A 22830-nucleotide genomic window follows, 5' to 3' on the forward strand; every position below is an offset into this window, starting at 1 on the left:
CCCCCAACCGGGCCCCCCAACCGGGCCCCCCAACCGGGGCCCCCAAACGGGGCCCCAACCGGGGCCCCAACCGGGGCCCCCAACCGGGGCCCCCAACTGGGGCTTCCAACCGGGCCCCCAACCGGCCCCCTAACCGGGCCCCCAACCGGGGATCCCAACCGGGGCCCCCAACCGGGACTAACTCACCCCCATATGCCCTATAAATTTATCATAATTGTCAGTTTTAATTGTTAATTGTTAATCAAAAACATTGAAAAGATTGAAAATTGATTAATTGTTAATTGTAGATATTTGCGATTAACGATTGATCAATTTTTAGTTGCGAGAACCGCAATTAACAATTGATTAATTGTTAATTGCGGTTCTCGCAACTAACAATTGATCAATCGTTAATTGCTGTTTCGCAATTAACAATTAATCAATTGTCAATCTTTAATTGCCAGAACAATTAAATTTTGCCCAACACTGCCTGTACCGCTTACTTTAAAAAAAGAAAATGGCGGTAACATTTAAAGTGTTTTGGTATTCTTTTGTTTTTTCGTCTTTTTGTATTTTGGTCGAAAAAATGAATAGTAGAGAGGAGATACCGAAAATACAGTAATAGACACCCATTCAAACACATCACCAGACTAGGTACTATTACAAATGTGCCTGAAAAAACAATAACATTTTCTTTTGGCAATTGTCTTAACACGTTGACGTGTATATTACTTTTAATACTCTTAGAATAATAACGCATAGAAACCTAGTCCGCACACGCTTAGTGAGGCAAATTGAAGCGCTCCCAATGGGCCTACACGAGCGGGCGGACCGTCAGTGCTCAAGGTCAACTTGCACCGCGAACAGCTCCAGAATTTTAGCTAAAAATAGGTCAGACAAACATAGAATAGATACTAACATCACATTCCACAAGGAAGTAACGCGTTTCAACTTGTATTTTTATATAAATATTCACTAAAACCGAAAATTAACCTACTACTAAAATTAGCCTACATGAATTTGATTTTTGCCTCACTTGTGACAGTTCGTTTGATATGAAACTATCATTCTATGCGTTATTATTCTAAGACCCTACTATAATATCCAACTTCATAAAGTTTTTTACGTTCGACGTACGTCAAACGTACAACAAGTTTTTCAGTACAATTGACATTTTCGCGAATAATAAGTAAGCATTCGTTTAAACTGCATATTAGAAGAGTAACTCGTCCACTTAGCTGTTGCCTAATTTTTCGTAATAATTGTTATACTGTATATTAAAAAATATGTAACTTTGTACTATTTGTTATTTATCATCATTTTAATTTTAAATTTGAATTGTATTTTGCTGCAATTTTTACAAATATTTTTATTATTACTAACTTTTTTCCTTTTTCTTTTACCATTTTAAATTTTTATTATCGTTATTGTTACTTTTTGAATTTACATTAGCAATGAACACTAAACTCACTATGTCACGTTATGCCATTTTTTCAGTGATATCCTATAATTGGCAACACTTATTGCTCATGTAAATTAGTTTTGAAGTTTTACAATGTATGCTGTTGGATGTCCTTTATAAATAAATAAATATTAATAATTCTTTTTTACTTTTTCTATTATACAACTTCCTCTCTTTAGTTTTTTATTATTTCCTCACATTGTTTGAGAAAAATTCTATACATGATATAGATATACAAGAAAATAAGCAGTAGTAAGTTAAATGTGCCCGGAAAAACAATAACTTTTCAGCGATTGTCCTAACATATCAAATATTACTAAACGATTATATTATTATTTCCTCACATTGCTTGAGAAAAGAACTACACATGCCTCGGCGGGAACGGAGATTGCTTTATAACTCATATTCGTCCAGCAATACTTTCCTTCGCGGCCTCTGCAATAATGTACTATAAACAAACGACGACAGGACTTAATATCTTTTACCTTTGCGTGCTTTTTAGCATTCTAAAGCAATGTTTGTAAAAACATCAACCGACTTTTTTTTCATCTACCGACTTGGTCAAAATAGCATTATGATTCCCCGCTCTCCACTACCACCAGGTTCTCACCACGTTTATTTGCCACAGAGTGTGCAATTGCGATGTTTTATTCATCGTCGGCAATTCCACAAGGACTTCTCCAAGTTACCTGCAAGCATGAATAAGGTGTACCAGAACTAGTTCGACCTGTGTTCAGTTAGTTTTCAACGTAGTTATATTTTATGAGTAGGTATAGAGTTACCATCTACCAAATTAGATTCCATTACATTACTCGTATATCTGTACTATACGTCACACTACTTCACGTAACGCACGTCACCTAGACACACACACGCGCACACACGCACGAACGGACACAAAAACACACACACGAACACACAGTATAATTTTATTTTAAATTTGCGCATGAAGATCCATATTCTTTAAGTTTTTCTGATTAATTAATTTTAACTTCCTTATTTACGGATATAAAAAAGATGAAACTTGGAAGAGCGGAGTTTCTAACACAAGCAATTTTTACTTACAAGTAGCTCCAACACTCCTGTACTGTAATTATATTATTTCGTAAATAAATGCTTTTTTTACTACAGGTTACGGGTTTCCAACTAGGAAATATTTAGTATTTAGGCTCTAAATAACGGCCTCGTGGCGGTTACAAAACTGTAGGGTTCGATTCCCAATAGGACCAATGTATTCAAATATTTATTTATTTATTTCAGACCAATTATTCCATATTTGTTAGTGACAGTAATCTCATAGGACATTGTATATTATTTTTCATACTGCCCGCTGCGTAGATGTTGCTACAGTTCTCAGATTTTGCAATTACTCCAATCTACCTCATAGTTTCCAATCTTAACTAATGCATAACTCATGGAAGCAATCTAGACTCGAATTCCGAGCAGACGAGGCACAGCTTCAACCCCTCATTTACATCGATTTGATGAGCTCACCCCCTCTCACACTTAACTATCCGATTGGCTCTACATTTAAAACAGTTATAATATCCGTTTTATCTGACTAACAGGAAATTCTATTACGGCAATTGAGTCGTATTTTTTGAGACTGTCCAACGCGTTTTGCATCGATTTAATATAGTAACTCTAAATTCGTTTAAAATTCATTCTCTGCTTGTTCTGTTTTTTTTACACAGTAAAATACACTTTTCTTTTCATAATACCATGTGACGGGATCCATTGTAACCGTTGCAGTGCCTAGGACATAATAATAATATTAATAATAATACATTGAAAGCATATTTGTGTTGTAAAAATGAGCGATTCGTTCTGTGTACAGTTTAGGTTCTCGGGTTTCTCTCAGAGAAAATTTTAAGAAGACTGGTATCATGGCAACACAGTACATTTACCCAAATATTTTATATGCCCGTAAAAATATACATAATTTCAATAAGAAAGAACATTTCCATAATTCCACCTTAGAGCTAAGTCCAAACTCATGGTACCACGATTTCGTTTAACCAAGGTGTACGACTCTTTTATGGGGAACTGAATACGTTTTTGCAATAAAATTCCGGAGCATATATTAAGATTATCATTTCCTAAGTTTAAAACCTACATTAAAAATATTTTGATCGAAAAATCATATTACAAAATTGAAGACTACGTGTTAGATAAAGATGTGTAGAAAGACGACATGGCTCCAGAATCCACACAAATTTGATTCAAAGTGTATTCTATAGCATTTAAGTTTATTTGAAAAGAGCAATCCCTAGAGTTTCTTGCTCGTTCTTCTCAGGGAAGTCAGCGACGTGAACGAGCAGTCGCTTAAATGTGACGTTTTCAAGTGTAAATTTATTTTACGTATAATAATTCTTTGACTTTGACTTTGAAATTAATTTTATTTTTCAGACAAAAATTAAACAATGTTGATTTATAAAAACTATGTTAGTAGTACTAATAAAAAATAAAATACTTTTGAAATACAAATTATACTACCATACGCGAGGCGAAAAAAGCTGACGCATAGAAAGCGAATTGCACCTACTGACAATGGTTTCCAGTATAGAGATGAAGTTGGTACTGATTTTTCAGTAGGTCAGCGCAAACATGCCTGACGCACTATAGAAACGTGTCAGCCTCAACAACATCCGAAAACCATTGTTGTACTGCACTCGTAGGGTGCTGATGGTCATAAGCGCATAGTCCAAAGGCTACACGTGTATAACATAAGTTGACAAATCCTATGTGCCAGTAATTTCACTAGCTCTCTTACCCTGGAACGCAGTAATGTGAGAATTAGTGCTTGGCGGCAGTAATAATTACAGTAGCAGCACTGCCGTCCTCTCACAAAAAAGCGGCTAACGACAAAATATTTTTTTTGTGATATCTTATAAAACCATAAACCAATTTTAGAACATTGAAATTGGTTAATGATATTTCAGCCATGCATCGTTAGAGTAGGTTCCGATAAGTCAAACAAGTTAACTAGTTTTAACTGTTCTTGAAAGATAATTTTGTGCTTTATTTTTTTCTAATTAAAACGGACATTTTGGTTTTGGTGGGAATTTAAGTATTTAGTAATAAAACATGAATACTACTGACAACAACACCAATTACCAGGTCTCTTTCTCTCGTCTCGTTTCTCTTCGGGACGCTATGCAGAATACTCAGACCATATCTAAATTAGATATTTTGGTCGTACTGGGAATCGAATCTCATCTAACGTCCATAATGCAAACCATTGTGCCCAGTGGCGGATTAATAATAATATAATCACTACATCACTACGCCTGTCTGTCTGTCTGTCTGATCGCGATAAACTAAAAAACTACATTTTTGCGTAAACTACGGCGCATAAACAACAACAGTCTACAAGATACATAATGTATATTTATCTTTATTTTAAACGCCATTTAAAACCTATGAGATAGCGTTGCGAAATGTAAGACTTAGAAGAGATTAACCTCAGTCTGGTCTTGGTCTAGTCCACCTGGGGTTGCTCTTGGTCACAGTCTTGCTGTTAAGAGTCGAGATTTTAGAACAATGCAACTGAGTAGAATAGTGTAATTACATTGGCTGTTTAATATTTTTACGATCATATTAGTTGGTTATAATTTTAGGAATATACGCTAAACCTGGGTATAAGATTTAATTAACAATACAGTTAGCGTATGTTGTGGAGACAAGGTGTGACTCGCTCAAGGGAGCGCTGCTCCGCTCACGCCAGTTCGTTAATTAGTTTTTCGATTTCCGGTGTAAATGTATTGTTGATAATTTGCTACCTTAGCTAGTGTTTTAATGTCTTTTACTAAACTTATCACATGTACATATTATTTTGTGTCAGTAATCTACTTACTTCAAAATGTACTTCATTTTCGTGTTATAACAGCCAACCAATCTTGTTGTTAGTAGAAATCATGGTTTTGATACAGATATTAGAAAACGTCTACCAATATCGATATTAATTTGAATCCAATTTTTTTAATTAATTTTATGTAGGCAGCAAACAAGCATACGACCCGCCTGATGGAAAACGATCACCGTCGCCTATGAACTGCCTGCAACGCCAGGGGCCTCGAGGTCGACTCGGTTCCAGAGTGTGAGGGTGGACTCCCTACCGGTGGCGAGCACATGTATAAATACCCAACGCCCATATCTGAGTTTGAAGTAACTGAGAGACGCAAGAATCTCGCAGACTCTGTCTTGTACTTGCTCAAATCACGCAGAGTCGGTCTTGGTCTTTGCCTTGCAAAAATGCACGATTAAGAGCGGTTACAAACGGCGACTTTTAGCAGCGATGCAAGCGCGTGACTGCATCGATACAAACGCGCGATTGCATTGCTATTGCATTTGTATCGATACCATCGCCTATGCAATCGCGCGTCTCCGTGTGTAATTACTCTAAGACCGAAAGAGCAAGACCAAGACCGATTTTGTTCAACACTATTGTACTGAACTACACTCGTAACTGTGTATGTACAGTGTACAGGATGAGATTTATACTTCAAACTGTTCCTAAGTTAAGTGCAAAGAGATTAATTTAAAACTTTAGCATAAAATCCAGCGCGCTTCCCTGTATAAATATTTCCATCAACGTGGTTTTAAATTTTATATCGAAGGTATAATTTTCTTTTGAGTATTGCATAACTGCATTTTATCAACCCATAAACACCACACTGCTAGTCTCGAGAATCGTCGTAGGTTCTCGATTAGTGGACTATCTCTTCCAAATAAGTCTATTTTTCTCAAAAAATCTATATCGCGTTCCATTTTTTAAAAATCTCAAACAGAGTGTCATGAAAAATTAATGTTCTCCAAACCAATTGCGGTTGAAAATATGGATAATTTGCAAAAAGCATTGTCAATGTTCGTCAATCATCATCGATATTCGTCAATCAACGTCTCGGTGAGTAATGGTGCTCAATTTTAATTCCCTCTCTGTTTACGTTACGAACCAATTTGCTTTATCTACCGATTTGTTGCTTGTTTTATTTTTGTAACGGCTACATTTTAGCCGAGCGAAGGTTGTATTTCATTTTATCATTCAAACGAAAACATTCATAATGACTATTTTTAACAATTATTATATATATAGTATAAAACTTAGAATAATAACGCATAGAAACCTAGTCCGCACACGCTTAGTGATGCAAATTGAAGCGCACCAAAAGGGCCTACACGAGCGGGCGGGCCTTCAGTGCTCAAGGTCAACTTGCACCGCGAACAGATCAAGAATTTTAGCTAAAAATGACGAAATGTGCGGTAAATGGGTGTAAAAATACGTCAGACAAACATAAGATAGATACTAACATCACATTCCACAAGGAAGTAACGCGTTTCAACTTGTATTTTTATATAAATATTCACTAAAACCGAAAATTAACCTACTACTAAAACTAACCTACATGAATTTGATTTTTGCCTCACTTGTGACAGTTCGTTTGATATGAAACTATCATTCTATGCGTTATTATTCTAAGGTATAAAATAATAAATCACAATGAACGGTAGTGACATCATTCCGACATTCTTCACTTAGAGAACAACACGCGAGAGCGCAAGCAACGCGTAAAACTGTCATCACAAGGTCTGTTCCATTTACGCGTTATACTCAACATGTGTTGGTTAAATTTTGAAATACATACATTTGGGTACCCATTGGAGTAGGTACTGAACATTGTTTTCTCTCTCACTCTGCGTGGCAGTCCAGTGTGGTAACCGTTTGGTCTTGTCAACTTACGTCTCTGGGTGACGGGCGCAGTGGCAATGCTCCTCAAATCTTTACGATTAAAAGCTCTGAGTGGCTTTACAACAGCTATGGCTCGCCAATTGATATCATAAAAAAAGAAATATTTATTTGTTGAGTACTTGCACTGAAAATTGAGCGAAGGATTCTAAGATTAAATAGAAGAGAAAAATAGGATCCTGAGCGTAGCCAGTGCTTCAAGGCACAAGACAACTTTGCTGCCGAGCGAAACACACAACTTTCACCTAACTATAGCGGGGATCATGATAGATGAAAATAAAACAGTAGAACTACATAATACATCAGTTTTAATAAACAAAATTAATTATCGTTGTCAATTTAATGTCAACAATAGTAAGAATAAAATATACCAACGAATTTATAGTACATAAATATTGTACAACAAATCGCGTAGTTGAACGTGTCGTTATGTTTTTTTTTTCAACGAAAGAAAAAGTTAGGTGCACCACAGTCATATCATCACGTAAAAATAATACGAACTATATGAAAAAAAAATTTATATGTGAAAATATTCATAACTCTCTTATTTAAATATAAAAAAGTTACCTAATTAGTTCATACCTCTCGGCTGAATAGTTATCATTTTCCAGATGTTGCTTTATTACACTAAGGGAGCGATTTATAGATAATGGAAACCTATGAAAGGTGTATGGAAAAAATTGAGGAATAACATTAACCATATGTAATATTTGATCTGAATTATGATATTTTATACCTGCCTAGCACATTCTTTGAGGAAATAGGGGGAGGCAGACCCTCCATCACACATATATACACACAGACCCATACACGACAATTTATATTAGTAATTTTTAGTTAATTATGAAGTCTATTTTTATTGTACCATTTTTATTTTATTTTTCTATAATATTTCTATCTATCCCATTATTGTAACTATAATATCATATATTTTGTATACATTTGTGAAATAAGTTTGAGAATTAAATAAAAATAAAAATGAAAATAAAACAAAAATAAAATATTTTTTAATCCAATATCAGATACGAGTTTTGATTGACCTAGAAAACGTTATTTTTAATCTATAACTTTTTTAATTTACGTGTTAGCAATTTTACACAAGTAACCATCATGACAGACTGATACACAAACTTGACTTGCGCTTTTAGACAATTTTTATTTTAAAATTTCGAAAGGCATTGGCGCGTTCACCAATTACGTATTACCGTTAACCAATCAACTGTTTTTATAATATTAAGAGCCAATTACAAATCTTGGACTGGTATTTTGTGCCTCTATTTATCGGCGATGGTTTAAGTATGAGGCGAATGCGCGCCCTTTATTCGAGGGCACGCGCGTCCGCCGGCGTCAATGACGGGAAAAGTAGCTGAGGAAACGTCTGCGCACGTCCTCACACTAATGTAGGGTGACCATCATTAACGGGGAATCAACAACATAGAGCCGACGATGCAATATGGATTTGTGACCTTTAAAGGGTTCTTTAATATCACAAATCCAGGGTCGGCTAACATAGACAAGTAAAAAAATAAACAAACCAAGTTGTTTCGTGTTTTCTATAATGTCTTAAGGTATGAAGAGATAAGATAAGGTAGAAAAAGATGCCTCTAGAATTTCTTTGATTATCTTAAATTCTGTTTATTTTATGATACCAAGGAATGGGATGAACACGTCATGCGCCTGGTAGTAAGCGACACGCCTGTCCATAACAGTTGCAGTGCCACTCAGAGCTTTAAATCGCAAAGATCTTAGGGGCACTGCCGTTGCGCCCGTCGCCCTGAGACATAACTTGACAAGTCCCATGTGCTTATAATTTCACCAGCACCCTTACCCTTTAAAACAAGGACGCATTAATGCTCACACTACTGCTTGGCGGCAGAAATAGATAAGGTACTTCACTGTCACAAGGAGCTCTAGAGCTACTAAATGTTTTAACCTGTCAAAGTATTTAAATGAATAATGATTACTACTGACACTAATGACACTAAGTTTTAATAAGCATATTGATTCAATCATTAGCAAAGGCTAACCGGTTTTGCATCAAGACAAATGAAAATTTTTAACGAGCCAACTGTATCTATTTTCATTTATAACAGTTTAATTCGCAGTATTTTAGAATATTGCTTTACTATCTGGAACCCAAGTTACCAGGTTCATTAGAATTAGTTTCAAATAGAATTGAAAGTATTCAGAAACGTTTCCTCTATCATTTAACATACAATAATTTTAAATGTAAACAGATGTTCTCGTACGAGACACGTCTCTCTCACTTTAACATGTTCTCATTGCAAAAGCTCCGTAAAGCTCATGATGTAATGTTTTTATTCAAAATTATTTATGGCATTATAGCTGCTCAGGTGCATCCTGCATCGTTTACGTTTCTCCGTCCTCCGTCCTGGCAGTCAGGTGTAAAACCGTAAAACATTTTCGCTCCCTATTTGTAGAACTAACCTTGGTCAACAGTGTCCAATGTATCGCATGTGTTCTTCTTACAATGTTATCCGTCTTGATTTCGATATTTTTCACTGGTTCTGTTGTCTCAACTAGGAACTCAATTAGAAAGTGTCTATTATGTTAACTACACGACTGACTTTGTTGAGTTTTCTTAAAATATTTGAAATGTACAGTTACTGTCACTTATTTAATATTTTGATACTTATATAGTTATTTTGGCCTGTTTTGCATGTTGTGTTCACATCAAGTAGGATACATTCTTATCGTGTTACTATATAAATGAAATACTTGTACTTTATATCTGAATTGTATCCAGTTTTGCGAACCGAATAAAAAAAAAGATGGTTTTTGACTTATGTGATTTAGTCTGTGTACCCTAGAAATAAATATAAATTTGATGAAAAAAGTAAATTAAAAAAAATTACCCATGTAAATTATCCAGTCGATGAAACAATTTTAAGACCATAGACTCACTCTTTAATTTTTCCGTTTTGTGCTGATCTCGATGCAAATTGCACGAATTATGTAACTTTCTGCTACTTGATAACACTAAAACCTGAATTAATAATAATGATTATATCATCCGTAACTTATGGCGCGCAGGCTGGTCATTTACGAATGTCCAAAAGTCCAAACTCAGGGTCTGCCAACGTGTAAAGGAGTGTAGCCTGCTTGGTGTGCAACGGACCGACCGAATTCGGTACACAACACTGCACTCCCAAACTCAGATTGTTGATGTAGCCCAAAAAGCTGCGACGTTGTAACGGAGTTGGGCTGGTCATTTCTGCCGCATGCCTGAAGACATCTTGGCCAAGGTAAACACTCAGTGGAGCCCCAGAAACGTAAGGCGCGGCAGATCGAGGAGCATCGTGTGACGAACTGTACGCCTAAGATACGATAAAGCTCGGGTCCAGTAAGCTCAGGATCGGTATGCGTCTCATCTGGATGGAAGCTCTCACTGCTCAACTCAAGCCTCTCTTGCGGATGCCGCAGAGGGTTATAGCAGTGAGAGCGTAGTGCCATAGTAGGAGGAGATCTCTCGCTGCCAACTATCGTGAGCGCAATGCTCGGCAGCGAGAGGTGCTGGGAGGCAATGGTCTCTTTTTGCGAGATCGTAATTTCGCAGAAGGAGGTCTTGGAGCGGCTCAGAGAGGACGACCCCCTCGCTTACCCGCTCTGAAGGCGGCGGCCGGGGAGACGAAGGAGGCAGTACGCCCACCTTTTCCCCCGCCGTAAACTGGGGTCGGGGGACCCTTAAATTCTGTACCATGTATCGCGGGTGCCATGGACACACAAATAGTAAACCACAAATTGCGCCCAAACTCACGAGAGAAATAAATTAGGTCATACAAATATTTCTCCAGTATGGTAACCGTTTGGCCACGGAAGCAGTTAAATACATAAAATAGTGGGTTCTTCTACTGTCAGAGTCTACAATCAGTTAGTATAAAACCACATATATTCGTTTCTTCAGTGTTAGTAGAGGGAAGGCTCCTTGTGAAAAAGTTAGTCCAGGGAAGTGCTGCCTTGGTTTTGAAAGGTAAGAGTGCTGGTGAAATTACAGGCACATGTGACTTTTCAACGTATGTCTCAGGGTGATTGGCTCTGAGAGCAACTTGAAGTGTTGTGGGCAGGCGTGTGGCTCACCTCCAGGCGCTAGATTTGTTTGTCCCATAACATAGTATCATAAAAAAAACTCCTTCAGAAATCTAAGCATTCTCTTGGGTTCCTGACGACTTCGGGAATTGATTTCGGTAGTCCGAGGTATCTTATCCTGTAGTCAGTGACACCGGTGCGTTGAAATAGAGGGCTGTTGTTATTGTTGTTGATGTTAGTTTATTGAGCTGCAGTGACATCACTGAACGACTCCCCTGTCTCTTCCAGTATCTCATTTTAAAGCTCATTATTATTTCAAGTAGTAGCTAAACATACTTATATAACATTAATTTAATGTATTTCGTCCTTATATTTAAGCAAAGTGATTTAGAAGCACCGAGGAACATTTTCATCACTTAGGAAATGAAACTATTTTACCAGATTTAAATCGCATATATATATTTTTTTATCAAACAAACCAACGTTTTAGGCCCTTTACAGGCCCCATGGTCACGGTTGACTGAGATGATAAAGTGATCAACCAGTTATGTCTAATATTAATGCAAACCACCCTATTTTTTCACTATAGCCGCTCACGCGATACATGCAGCCGTAGACGCATACCACACCTAGAGGTGCCGGTGGTGATTTTACAACAGGTAAAAGAACTAATATTAATTGCTATTTCGGTAACTACTCTAGCAAACCATAAAGTTTTTAATGCCTGGGTCTATCATTTAAAATAAACAACTTCAAAAATACGTCACGACAATCGTGTGTGTTATTGTTTGGGCTGGTGATTTCGGTTTTTATTTAGTGAAAACATACCGTAAGTAACGTTTTTTAAGTTTACCCTGAATATAAATGTTTATAAACTATACTTTAAGGAGTAATTTCATGGTAAACGTTAGAACCACTCAAACGGAATATTATCATATTTATCCAAGTACACCAAAAATTTCATTAGTGCTTTTTAAGTGCAGGATTTGCGGTGTATTACTGCATTTTATTTGAGATGTTTTTGTTGATAGTACGGAGGGTATTTATTTAGCAATGCAGAATAAAATTTTTTTATTTATAAAAACTTGTATTTAAACTGATGACTGAGGAGGAGCGCATCGCGTGAGCGGATAGTTAAAAAAGTTATTAATTAAATATCTTTTTTTAATTTTACAAAGAAACATTCCAATTTACGCTGCGTTAAGTTTTACAAATTATTTTATTTTAACAATATGAATTTTTATTAAGTTAAATTTATTATTAATTACGAATGTAAATTAGAATAAATTAAATCATTAATTAGTTTTAAAGTCTTATATCTCTTTGGGATTTTTCATTACTTTTTCAATAAAATCCAAATACTGTCCAAGAATCTGGTCACCCTAGTGATTCAGTAATAAGGCTCACGTTCGTTGCACGTGTCTTCGGAAAAGTGGCGACTAATAAAGGCTAATTTATCTTGCTCGTCTTTAATTAAATTCGGACGCCTTTTACCGATTTTACTAGATGAATGTTGTATTATACGAATTTATTATCCGCAAACGGTGGTATAAGAAACGATTTTATTTGAATTTCTAGTAAACGGAGGATGGAATCGGGTTAGAAATAATCACGGACCCAAAATCAACAAATAACCGAGTGCTCAACTGGAACTAAGGTACTTTCTACCGAAGCTAAAGCTGAGAGGACAAGCATCAATAGTATTTGTTATTTTGAAAACAACAAGACAATGTCTCGTATTTTGCATATTTGGTGTCAAAGGATAAAACCCCTCTTTGGGTTGTAATTAAGTTTTATTGAATACCAGGATGTTTCGAAACCCTGATATTCAAGTTTTTTTGTGAAATTACTACTTTGTTATAATTATTAAATTAAGGTCGAACACTTAGAAAAAATTCCTTCAATCCAGTTGGATTCGAACTAAAGTTTCCCAGCAAATCATACCAGACAATATGCCAACAATGGCCGTAACGCCATCTGTGAGAAATCTAAGAAAGTTTTTCGTCACTCAGCAAGGTACCTTTACAGCTACAAACCGCTGACTAGAGATGTCACTTTAATAATTGTAATTAAGTTTTTTTGAGTTGACCGAGCTCTATTGCTAGTAAAGAATCTCTCAGATAGTGACTTTATTGAAGTACACTGTATTGTAGTGTTGGTATTTAAAATTTCAATTTAAGTTTTAGAGGAAATTTCCTTTTTCAAAATGTCAAAATTTCTTATTTGAACTCAGTCACTTTATTACTGATGTTGTTATATACATATACATTATGTGTAGACAAAAGCAATTTACATTTAAGATTGTAATTGAACTTACATAGAGACAGTCCAGAGGCCAAAGTGTTATTGACTCTAGCTCACAGGGAACGTCTCGACCGACATCCCCCCACCAAATGCGGCCGCGTGAAGGTATAATGCTAAGGGTTTCGCAAATTGGCGCACTCCAGATAACGAATTTATTAATTGCATTAACCCCCCCCAATGGATATATCAGCGCATAATTACTTTACTAGGGGTGTGCCTCTACATTGTGTAACTTGTCGATTAATCGTACTTTGTAATAATTAATTTACCTTTTAGACCATGGAAGATATGTCTAATAGTACAATGTGTATTAAATAAGAAATTAAGATAAATAAGAAATTACTAACGAGAGTTTGTTAGAATTTCATGAATCGAGCTTTGTAATTTTTCCCGCCCGTGCTGCGTACAATGTTTTTCATCACGTTTAATAGATGCAACGAAAGTTTAATTCGTATATGAATAAATATCGCTTCACAACACATTTACGAATTTTGCAAATGGCCGGTTCTTTTTAAACAGATTGCCAGCTATTCTTCCATAGATAATACAGCTCGAACTAAAATGTTATAAAAGGCATAGACAGAAAATGCCTATTTTTCTTTTTACACTTCAAGTTTATGCGAAATTCGCACACAAAATCTTTTTTCTTAATCTTGACGTAAAAATCGTGACACTGTTTACGAACAAGTGTAATGAAAAATATAATAAATTAATAAAAACGGGTGGCAAAGGAAAATCAATCTTACACACTTCACAGCACAGGATGATTATTGCTTACCAAGTTACCAGGTACGTAAACAGACTCTGCCTAGACGACACGTAATGGAGTTCTCATACATTGTTCCAAGTAGGACGCAGCTCTGGTGCAACCACTAGTGCTACAGATAAACCCTGTCTACTAGAATTACGATAGGTATAATCTAAAGCGTTGTTCCAAATAAGGAAGTAGTCATTCCTCGAGGGAAAATCTGACCGCCGCGATGCAGAACTTGCGACATCGATGCCAATGCCATCTACGAACAATGACGAAACTAATTTTATCTTGGTAGTACGCTTTTGTTACCGATTTCATTTAACTTAATTACTTTAACTTAGTACTAGACGTGGGCTGGGTTTCCACTACGTTATGGATATTCCAAAGATTCGCGCGAAGCGTTACGCTTCCACATTTATATGGCGAACGGCAAGACAGTGGAATTCCCTGCCTGCAGACTTGTTCTCCGAACGCTATAACTTGGACCTTTTCAAGGCGAAAGTGAATAGGCATTATTTAGGTGTGCATGCGACATCCTCGATCTCATCGTCACTTTCCATCAGGTGAAATGTATGTCAAATGCGCACTTATTTTTATAACAAAAGTAATTCTTTTTTAAATAATTAACTCTTTAATAATATTTTTTTTATTTGTACATGTCATGAAACGTAATGTATAAGGCTATATGTAGTATGCTATTTACCATTACTTATTGTTGTTGTTAATGTTAAAATTGTTTGTTTGTAGAAAGGAAATGTTTTGTTGGGTAGAAAAACGTATGTTCATCTTGATAGTTTATTTGTAGTATACCTAACGCATGTTAAATCTTTTACAAGTAAAATAACTTAAAATGCATAACAATGTAGGGTGTGCTCGTACATAATGGTAAATTATTAGTTAAGATAAATTTAATTTTGTTATTTATTTTATAATAAGTATGATGTACTTGAAAAATTATTACATCAACATTTGATACGAAGTACCACTCTATTTTCTAATTAGAGAGGGTTAGGCGCTTCTAACAATAAATAATAATTAATTTAGATTAATAGCCGGCACCTGAGGTCAATATTACCCAAATTTTACCAACAAATACTGTAGTAAAAGTAATTCGGGGTCGACTTCCCAAGAGAAATTACAAATTTTTATTTTACGCATAACTTCATTCGTAGTAATTTTCCGTATCGTTTTCCATTTACATATAAATTACACAATTAGACAACAAGCCTATGTTATTGATTTTATTGAATATCATGATGTTTTTTAAGAATAGGAATAAATTTGTTGCATAGTTATAAGGAATTAGATAAGGTCTTAAAATATTAAAAAGATCTTTGTTTGTAAGGTAGTATAGAATATTATATAAATGTCACAAATTAAGAAGAAAGAAAAAAAAAAACAATTTGTAAATAAACATATCACATCACTAATCATCAAATTTCTCTTTGTCATAAAAACTCTCGTACACTATAGTATAGATTAGTACACAACTATTCCCGTAGATAGTATTTAAGTTTCACGTACTCGACTTTTTTAAATTCATTCGGTATGCTGGTTTGCATAAGAAGATATGACCGACATTACGTAAAGCCATTTTTGTAACTAATTTGTTTTATATTGACAAGCTGCAATTTATCACAAATACTCTAATTTCTAGTGATAACAAACAAATCAACTAGATGATTTCACTGATTTTTGTAGACGTGTCGACTAGTATTTTATTTTGCTCGGGATCAGCGCCATCTACCCACACAAGCGGTAATTTATCCATTAGTTTGTAACACACAATGCCATCTATTGACACGCATATTTGTCAAAGTGCGGTAAAATAATGTTAGCCCATGATCGGTATTTGAATAATTTTAGAAGAAAAAACTGACTTCTTATATTTCATATTAAAGAGAAATCAATTGATATCCACGGCCATTTATATTATATAAACTACTTCCACGGTATCGATCAACGCCATCTAGTATGAGACGGAATATTGACCTTTTTCAGAGATATGATTAATATGTACTAGGGAGATTAAGCATTCTTCTTGATTTATTCGGTCCAGGCTTACACTAATATTTATGTGTATTCGTAATATACTAACAACCTCACAGGAACAACATTTGTTCCATAACTTTTATTAATTTATTATATTTACTTACGTACAAAAAAAAAGCGCAAGTACCAGTCCGACACAAAACGCAAAGGCAGGATTGAGGACCTTAAAATAGTGCAACAAAAAGTTAAAAGTTTGTTTTTGGTATGTTGATTATGTGCATTATTTTTTAGTAGCTGTAGAGCTCCATGTGAAAGGCCTCGTCCAGGGAAGTACTTTACCTATTTCTGCCATTATTTATATAGTAATGTAAGCTTTACTTTGTTCCGGTTTTGGAGGGTGCTGGTGAATTACAGGCACATAGCACTTGTCAACTTATGTCTCAGGGTGGCCGTGCTTCTAAGTTCTTCTAATCTATTCGATTTAAAGCTCTGACCACTACCCCCAGGCGCACGACTCACTTGGTATTATATATGTATATAAAAAAATCATGATGTTCCTAATATAGACCAGCGAATTTATTGTTAGTGTTTTACAAAATAGTATATCTTAACATGGCTAATCGAGCAAGTCTTCATTTTCTAAACTAATTGTGTTTTGTTCCAGAATGCAATTGTAACGGGCATGCTCGCCGCTGTCGGTTCAACATGGAACTCTATAAGCTGTCAGGACGGGCCAGCGGCGGCGTCTGTCTCAAATGCCGTCACTACACAGCCGGTCGGCATTGCCACTACTGCAGAGAGGGTTATTACCGCGACCCTACGAAGCCTATTACCCACAAGAAGGCATGCAAACGTAAGTATTACATAATAATATATATCAGCAACTTTCGGACATATTCGTGCTTTCCGAGTTCTCCCGATTATCACAGCATATGAAACTTCTCAGTCGTGCGCCACAAGTCGTAAAATTCGTTTTTGTTCATATTACGCCACGTTACGACGGCGTAATTCAAATACGACGACCATAGAGCTATTTGCACCTGCCGTTTGATATCAAACACGTTATTTTTAAACTTTAAAAGTCTTTAGTACCCTTTTCACTGTTCAACTTATATTTTTGGTACTAACAAACCGGAATAGAGAAAACGAAAGAACGTTTATTACTTTTGTTTCATTAAAAACAGATTAAATGATAGCTAACCGACACGAGGTTATAAACCGACTACGTAATATACAGGTTGTTACTTAAGTTTTCCTTAACTGTGCATGTTTTCCTTCAACTCTTTCTCCTTCTTGTTCTACGCATGTAGAAATTCTAATTACATTGAGTGAACTCAAATCAAATTCCTAGCGAGAGAATCATTTCATTTCAATTTATTTTTATTTTAGGTTTTAAATAGGTCCTTATTATATGATACCCTGTGAATGTGTTTATAAAGAAAAATAATCTCTAAAACGATTAAACAATCTCAAGACACTGAAATTCCTGAGTTCCTGATTTTTTCGCAATAATAAGGCCTTGCGTCGACGCCTTCGATTGGGTCGTGCAAGTTCGCCTTACCAACTTGTAATATCCAATAGAACTGATTTCTTAGCAGACTATATTACCGTCTCGGTATAAACAAGAAAAAATAAAACAAAACACAAGTTCACCGTGCATTCATAAAGTTGTTAAAAATAAACACAATCTGGTTGGGATGTTCCGCAGGCAGTTTTGAAATAATGGCCGCCGTCCAAATGCCTCCCTTGGGGCTAGTGGACGACAAGAATTTTTCAGTCGCACAGGTTTGGATTTAGGTATCGAAAACTCAACATCATATAGGTACTTCAATATGGACCACTCTAAAAACAACATTCAAGGGTTTCATACTAAATGTTTACCAACTACAACATCTGGCAAATGGGTAAAAGTGCTATGAAAAATTTATGTATCTAGGTAGTCTACTGGCAAGATACGGTATGGCAATAAAGGTGATATGGAACGGAGAATGACAGCCGGCAATCAGGTAAATGGAGCTCGTTTGTAGGTAGCCAATTTGTATCAAAAATGACGTGTTTAGTTGTTCATAGATGCGTGCTGATATCTCTCGGATTAGATTGGTTGTGCAGTGAGGTAGTTGGGATGTCATCTGGTTAGCGACGTACAGTGAAACAGGAACAGTTTTAGACAGTGTGTTTATTCGTTTATGGTGCAAATAAAAGTGAATTAATAATTGAATTACATATGAAGAATCTTATGCCTACTCAACATTTCCTTCAATACGCAATCCAGTGGCTAAAGATGTCGTTGACGTTGCATCAACACGTTACAACTCCCCCGAAAAAGATCAATGGTTCACCACCGGTTTTCGAAGAAGAACATGATATGTTAATAAAGGAAACATTGATTTACAATATATCTTAAAAGATAATTTAAACTAAAAGTATATATATTTTTTTTAAAATTAAACACCCTGATGTACGATGGTGACCGTCGAGTGTGTCAGAAAAAGCATGAAAGTAGAGTAAATTCTGTAGAAATGAGAGCTTCACGTATGTGCGGAGATTACAGACAGAACTTGAAAACAGAATACCGAAAAGTGAAGTAAGAGTGCGTGAAAAATGATGTTATGACCAGGATAGAAAAAATAAACGTTTCAATGGTTTGGTCATGTAGAAAGAATGGATGTAGATTAACAGCACGAATTTATAAAGAATGAAAACTTGGGGAAAGGTAGAAGTTTGACGTACATATCTCGGTCAGATAGGGGTTGTCCTTGAAAAAACCAGATTAAAAGTACCAACAATAAACGGGTTAAGGAGATGAAAGAGGTTTGTCAGGAGCGTAACAAGTTGAGGTGAGGTTCATTGTCCTTGTTTGCGTTAGTGGGAGACAGGCGTGATCTTGCCAATCTTTGCTGTTGACCCTGTGTATTATTAAGGCTGCTACTAAACGAACTGCATGCGTAAAATCCGTATAACACAACTCCATGCAAACGAAACTGACTGCAGTTATCGGCGCGCGGCTAACTCACGGCTCAGTGTAAATGTTGAAGTCGAGATGGAAGAACGGATGCTATCACTATTGTTCGAACAAAAACGAAAGCGTGCAGCGTGGATGGATCCATTATTGTTATGTTGTTCTAGAGAAGGCGATTATATGTAGTACATAAAGTACGGTAAATTAACACAAGGTGAAAATAAATTTTACTACTACTTTAGAATGTTGATGGCCACTTTTAACAAATTATACAATGTGCCTAATAAAAACAAAAAAAAATACTATTTTTAATTCTCGGACTTACAGTTCGCGTCGACCCTTGAAATTGAAGTCTCAAGTGTATGCGGTCGAGGTCTCGGCAGCATGAACTTGATTACGCATTGACTACAAACGTGCATTCAATGTGTTAGCAGCCTAAGTGGACCTCAATCCGCTCCTGTATTTAAAGCCCTTGTAGCACTGGACTTTCGCTGATGTGGCGAATCGGTTCGTGTATCGAATTGTTTCCCTTACGTGATAATGGGATTGTGTGCAGCCGCTTTATGATTATTTTTATTGCTGCGCGAATAGGGGTTTTCTACTGTTTGGCGACCCTGGTGGCTTTACGGGTAGCACTGGAGGCCCGGTGGGATTTTGGGAAACGAGCAGCACAGAACTGAATTGCGTCACTCTGATATTCACAGTACAGGATGTTCCTTAGTTTGAGACCAGGTATATTTTTGTTTTTAATGTTTTCGCCGACTTACCTCAAGCCTCACGGGGAGATATTGTACAGCTTAACATGAATTGTTGTCTTTTATTTCATTGTTTTGTAATTGCTCTGTCCAATGAGCTCAGCATAAACCAGTAAAATATATAGAGAGATAGATAGATAGATAACACGTTTATTCAGCACAAATACAAACAGAAACAAAACATTAACAATCACTTCGCAAAGTATAACACAAACAATTCAAACGCTCTACTGCCTCCTGATTGGTTAAAATATTTACGGTACTTGGCCAATCACGGACACTTTTATTCTAACTCTTTGGTTTTTGTAGCGTCTGTTTGGTTTTCATTTGAGTTTGTTTTCGTGGATTCTTATCAAAATATATTTAAATAGGTTCGTCCAGGGAAGGACTGCCACCACCTTACCTATTTCTGCCGCCAAGCAGTAATGTGAGCACAGGCACAAGGAACTTGTCAACTTGTGTCTCAGGGTGACGGGGACAGTGGCAGTGCCCCTAAGATCTTTGCAATTAAAAGCTCTAGGTGGCAACTGCAACTGTTATGGATAGGCGTGTCGCTTACCAACAGCCGCTTGACTTGTTCGTCCCGTCACTTGATATTATAAAAAAAAAATTGTCATAAAAACATTAATATTTTTTGTAACGTAAATATACTGTGACGTTATTGTAAGAATGTTAATATCTTTAAACTTTTTTCGTTTAGGTAACGCAGATGGCGCGACTTGATACTTAGGCACGTTGGTAAATGTACCGTGTGTAAGAATGTTAATCTTTTTAAATTTATCTCTCAAAGACACTCTGGAACCCAAATTGTAAATTGCCCTAACCGCACGTTTCTGCAGGACAAAGATTCTGTTAATTAATATTGGCGGCATTACTCCAAAGCAAAACGTCGTAGGTCATTAGTGAAAGTATCTTCTTTATTAATAATAATAATAATAATATAATAACGCACACACTCAACATAGCCCCGCACTAGGGAAACCCTGTGTCGCGGGTGCCATGGACACACACATAGACAACCACAAATTACACCCAAACTCACGAGAGAAATAAATGTAGGCCATACAAATGTTTCTCCCGGCCCCGGAATCGAACCTGAGACCTCTGCGTGGCAGCCCGGCATGGTAACCGTTCGGCCACGGAGGCAGTTAATATAAAATAAGCTGTACTAATAATGTGATTCGACTCCTGGCATTCTCCCACTGGGCCAACACAGCTCTTACCCCTTTTGGATAGCTAAGCTATTACTTTCATGTTCATTTTCTTTATAAAAAATATATTTGCACGCTCAAGACTCACCTTCTAAATGTCGCTATCTACATTCCGCTACCCCCAACATGGGCTCAGATTCGCAACCGCTATAAAGTCGCTACTAAACGCGAATTGCCTCGGGTCAGCGGTCGCCTTTATATGTCCCGTGCAACTTGGATTTCCAGTAGACTAGTTCTACTGCATTGTTTTAACCCAATTCACAGTTGGATATAGATATCAGCTTTAAGATTTAAATTTGTAGATAAATTTAATCACACAAACTTAGGCTACTAACTTATGCAAAAAAAAAACAAATATTTTCACAGTGATGGAGGTTTACAACAACAACGGATCTAGTTCTGTTGCACTAAAGGCGATATTCGAACAAAAATGTGTAATAACCTGATGTGCAAATGCTCGGCTATTGCAGACTTATTGAGCTGACGGTTCCTAACAGCCGCGATATGTTCTTCGTTAGTATCGCCCGACAAGTCGCCAGATATCGTGTGTTGTGTGTCGGTCTAGTGGCAGCCATAGTGCACAAATAAATAATGAAGACCGAGTGCGGGTATTTAGAAAAACTCGCTCGGCTAGAAGATGTTGACACCCGCCTCTTGAGTCCCTTCGAGACTATGGACGTTGCAACGTCGAAGTAATTAAAATTTGTTTCATATATGATTAAGTCTCGAACTAAAAAAAAATAAAAAACTAAAATCATGTGTGAAAATCGTGAAAGTTTAAATCAAAGTATTGATGTGCTGTTGACTGTACTTTATATTTTATAACCAAAAACAACACAACACTACTCAATTGCAACGTAACATCGCGTACAGAGAAATGCCTAATGATTCTTGCAAGGCAAGGCCTGTCTTACAGGTAATCAATATACCCTTGTTACTAATAAAAGATAACATTAACTATATAATACCTGACCTCGGCTCCGACTACCTATTTAGAGCCTTTGGGGTCGAAACCCTTGACCCGTGGGCACCCGGTGCTCTCTATCTGTGCAAAATTTTATCCTAAAAATTAATAGACTGTCTACGAAACCCAAGCTACCTTGCCCAACGCATTAACGTAGGCATACAAAGGGAGTATGCTGCCAGCATCTTGGGCACCTTGCCGAGGGGACCCAATTTTATCAATATAATTTAATTTGAGTTTTAGTTTTCTGTTATCTAAGCTTTTATTATACCTTACCTGTATCTTACTGTCTATTAAATAAAATCATTTTTGTTTGTACTACGTAAAAACTATATAAGTAAGTTATATCTCCCATATTTTGCGTCCGGGTTAAATAAAAACAAGAGTTACTGCTCAATAATAACACCGTGCACTGAGCACATTCGAACAATTGAGTCCGGAGCGTCTGCGATCCCGTCGAATCGAAAGGACCAAAATGGCTTTACGACGTGACAAAAAACATGTCAAATCGAATTGATCTTTGCTCTAAGAAAAATCTTATCAGTTTCTAGTTGTGAAGCGTCTTAAAATAGAACAGAGAGCTTACACCAAACAACGAATAGCATTTTTCGGGTTGTTCCCATCTGATCCCCTACGGTCCACCGCCAATTTTAAATC

The 22830-nt window shown here is 36.4% G+C and overlaps 1 protein-coding gene across 2 annotated transcripts in view; it reads left to right on the plus strand.

Annotated features, from left to right (window-relative positions):
* LOC113236098 (netrin-B-like) overlaps window positions 1–22830 on the plus strand; it is a 236702-nt gene that overhangs the window by 199480 nt on the left and 14392 nt on the right. For both annotated transcript variants that reach the window (XM_026472085.1, XM_026472086.1), the window contains exon 2: window positions 16949–17137. In XM_026472085.1, the coding sequence (XP_026327870.1) occupies window positions 16949–17137 (189 nt within the window). The remainder of the gene's footprint in view (window positions 1–16948; window positions 17138–22830) is intronic.

This window comes from Hyposmocoma kahamanoa, unplaced genomic scaffold (assembly GCF_003589595.1).
Source record: "Hyposmocoma kahamanoa isolate Upper Pololo Valley unplaced genomic scaffold, ASM358959v1 89, whole genome shotgun sequence".
NCBI lineage: Eukaryota > Metazoa > Arthropoda > Insecta > Lepidoptera > Cosmopterigidae > Hyposmocoma > Hyposmocoma kahamanoa.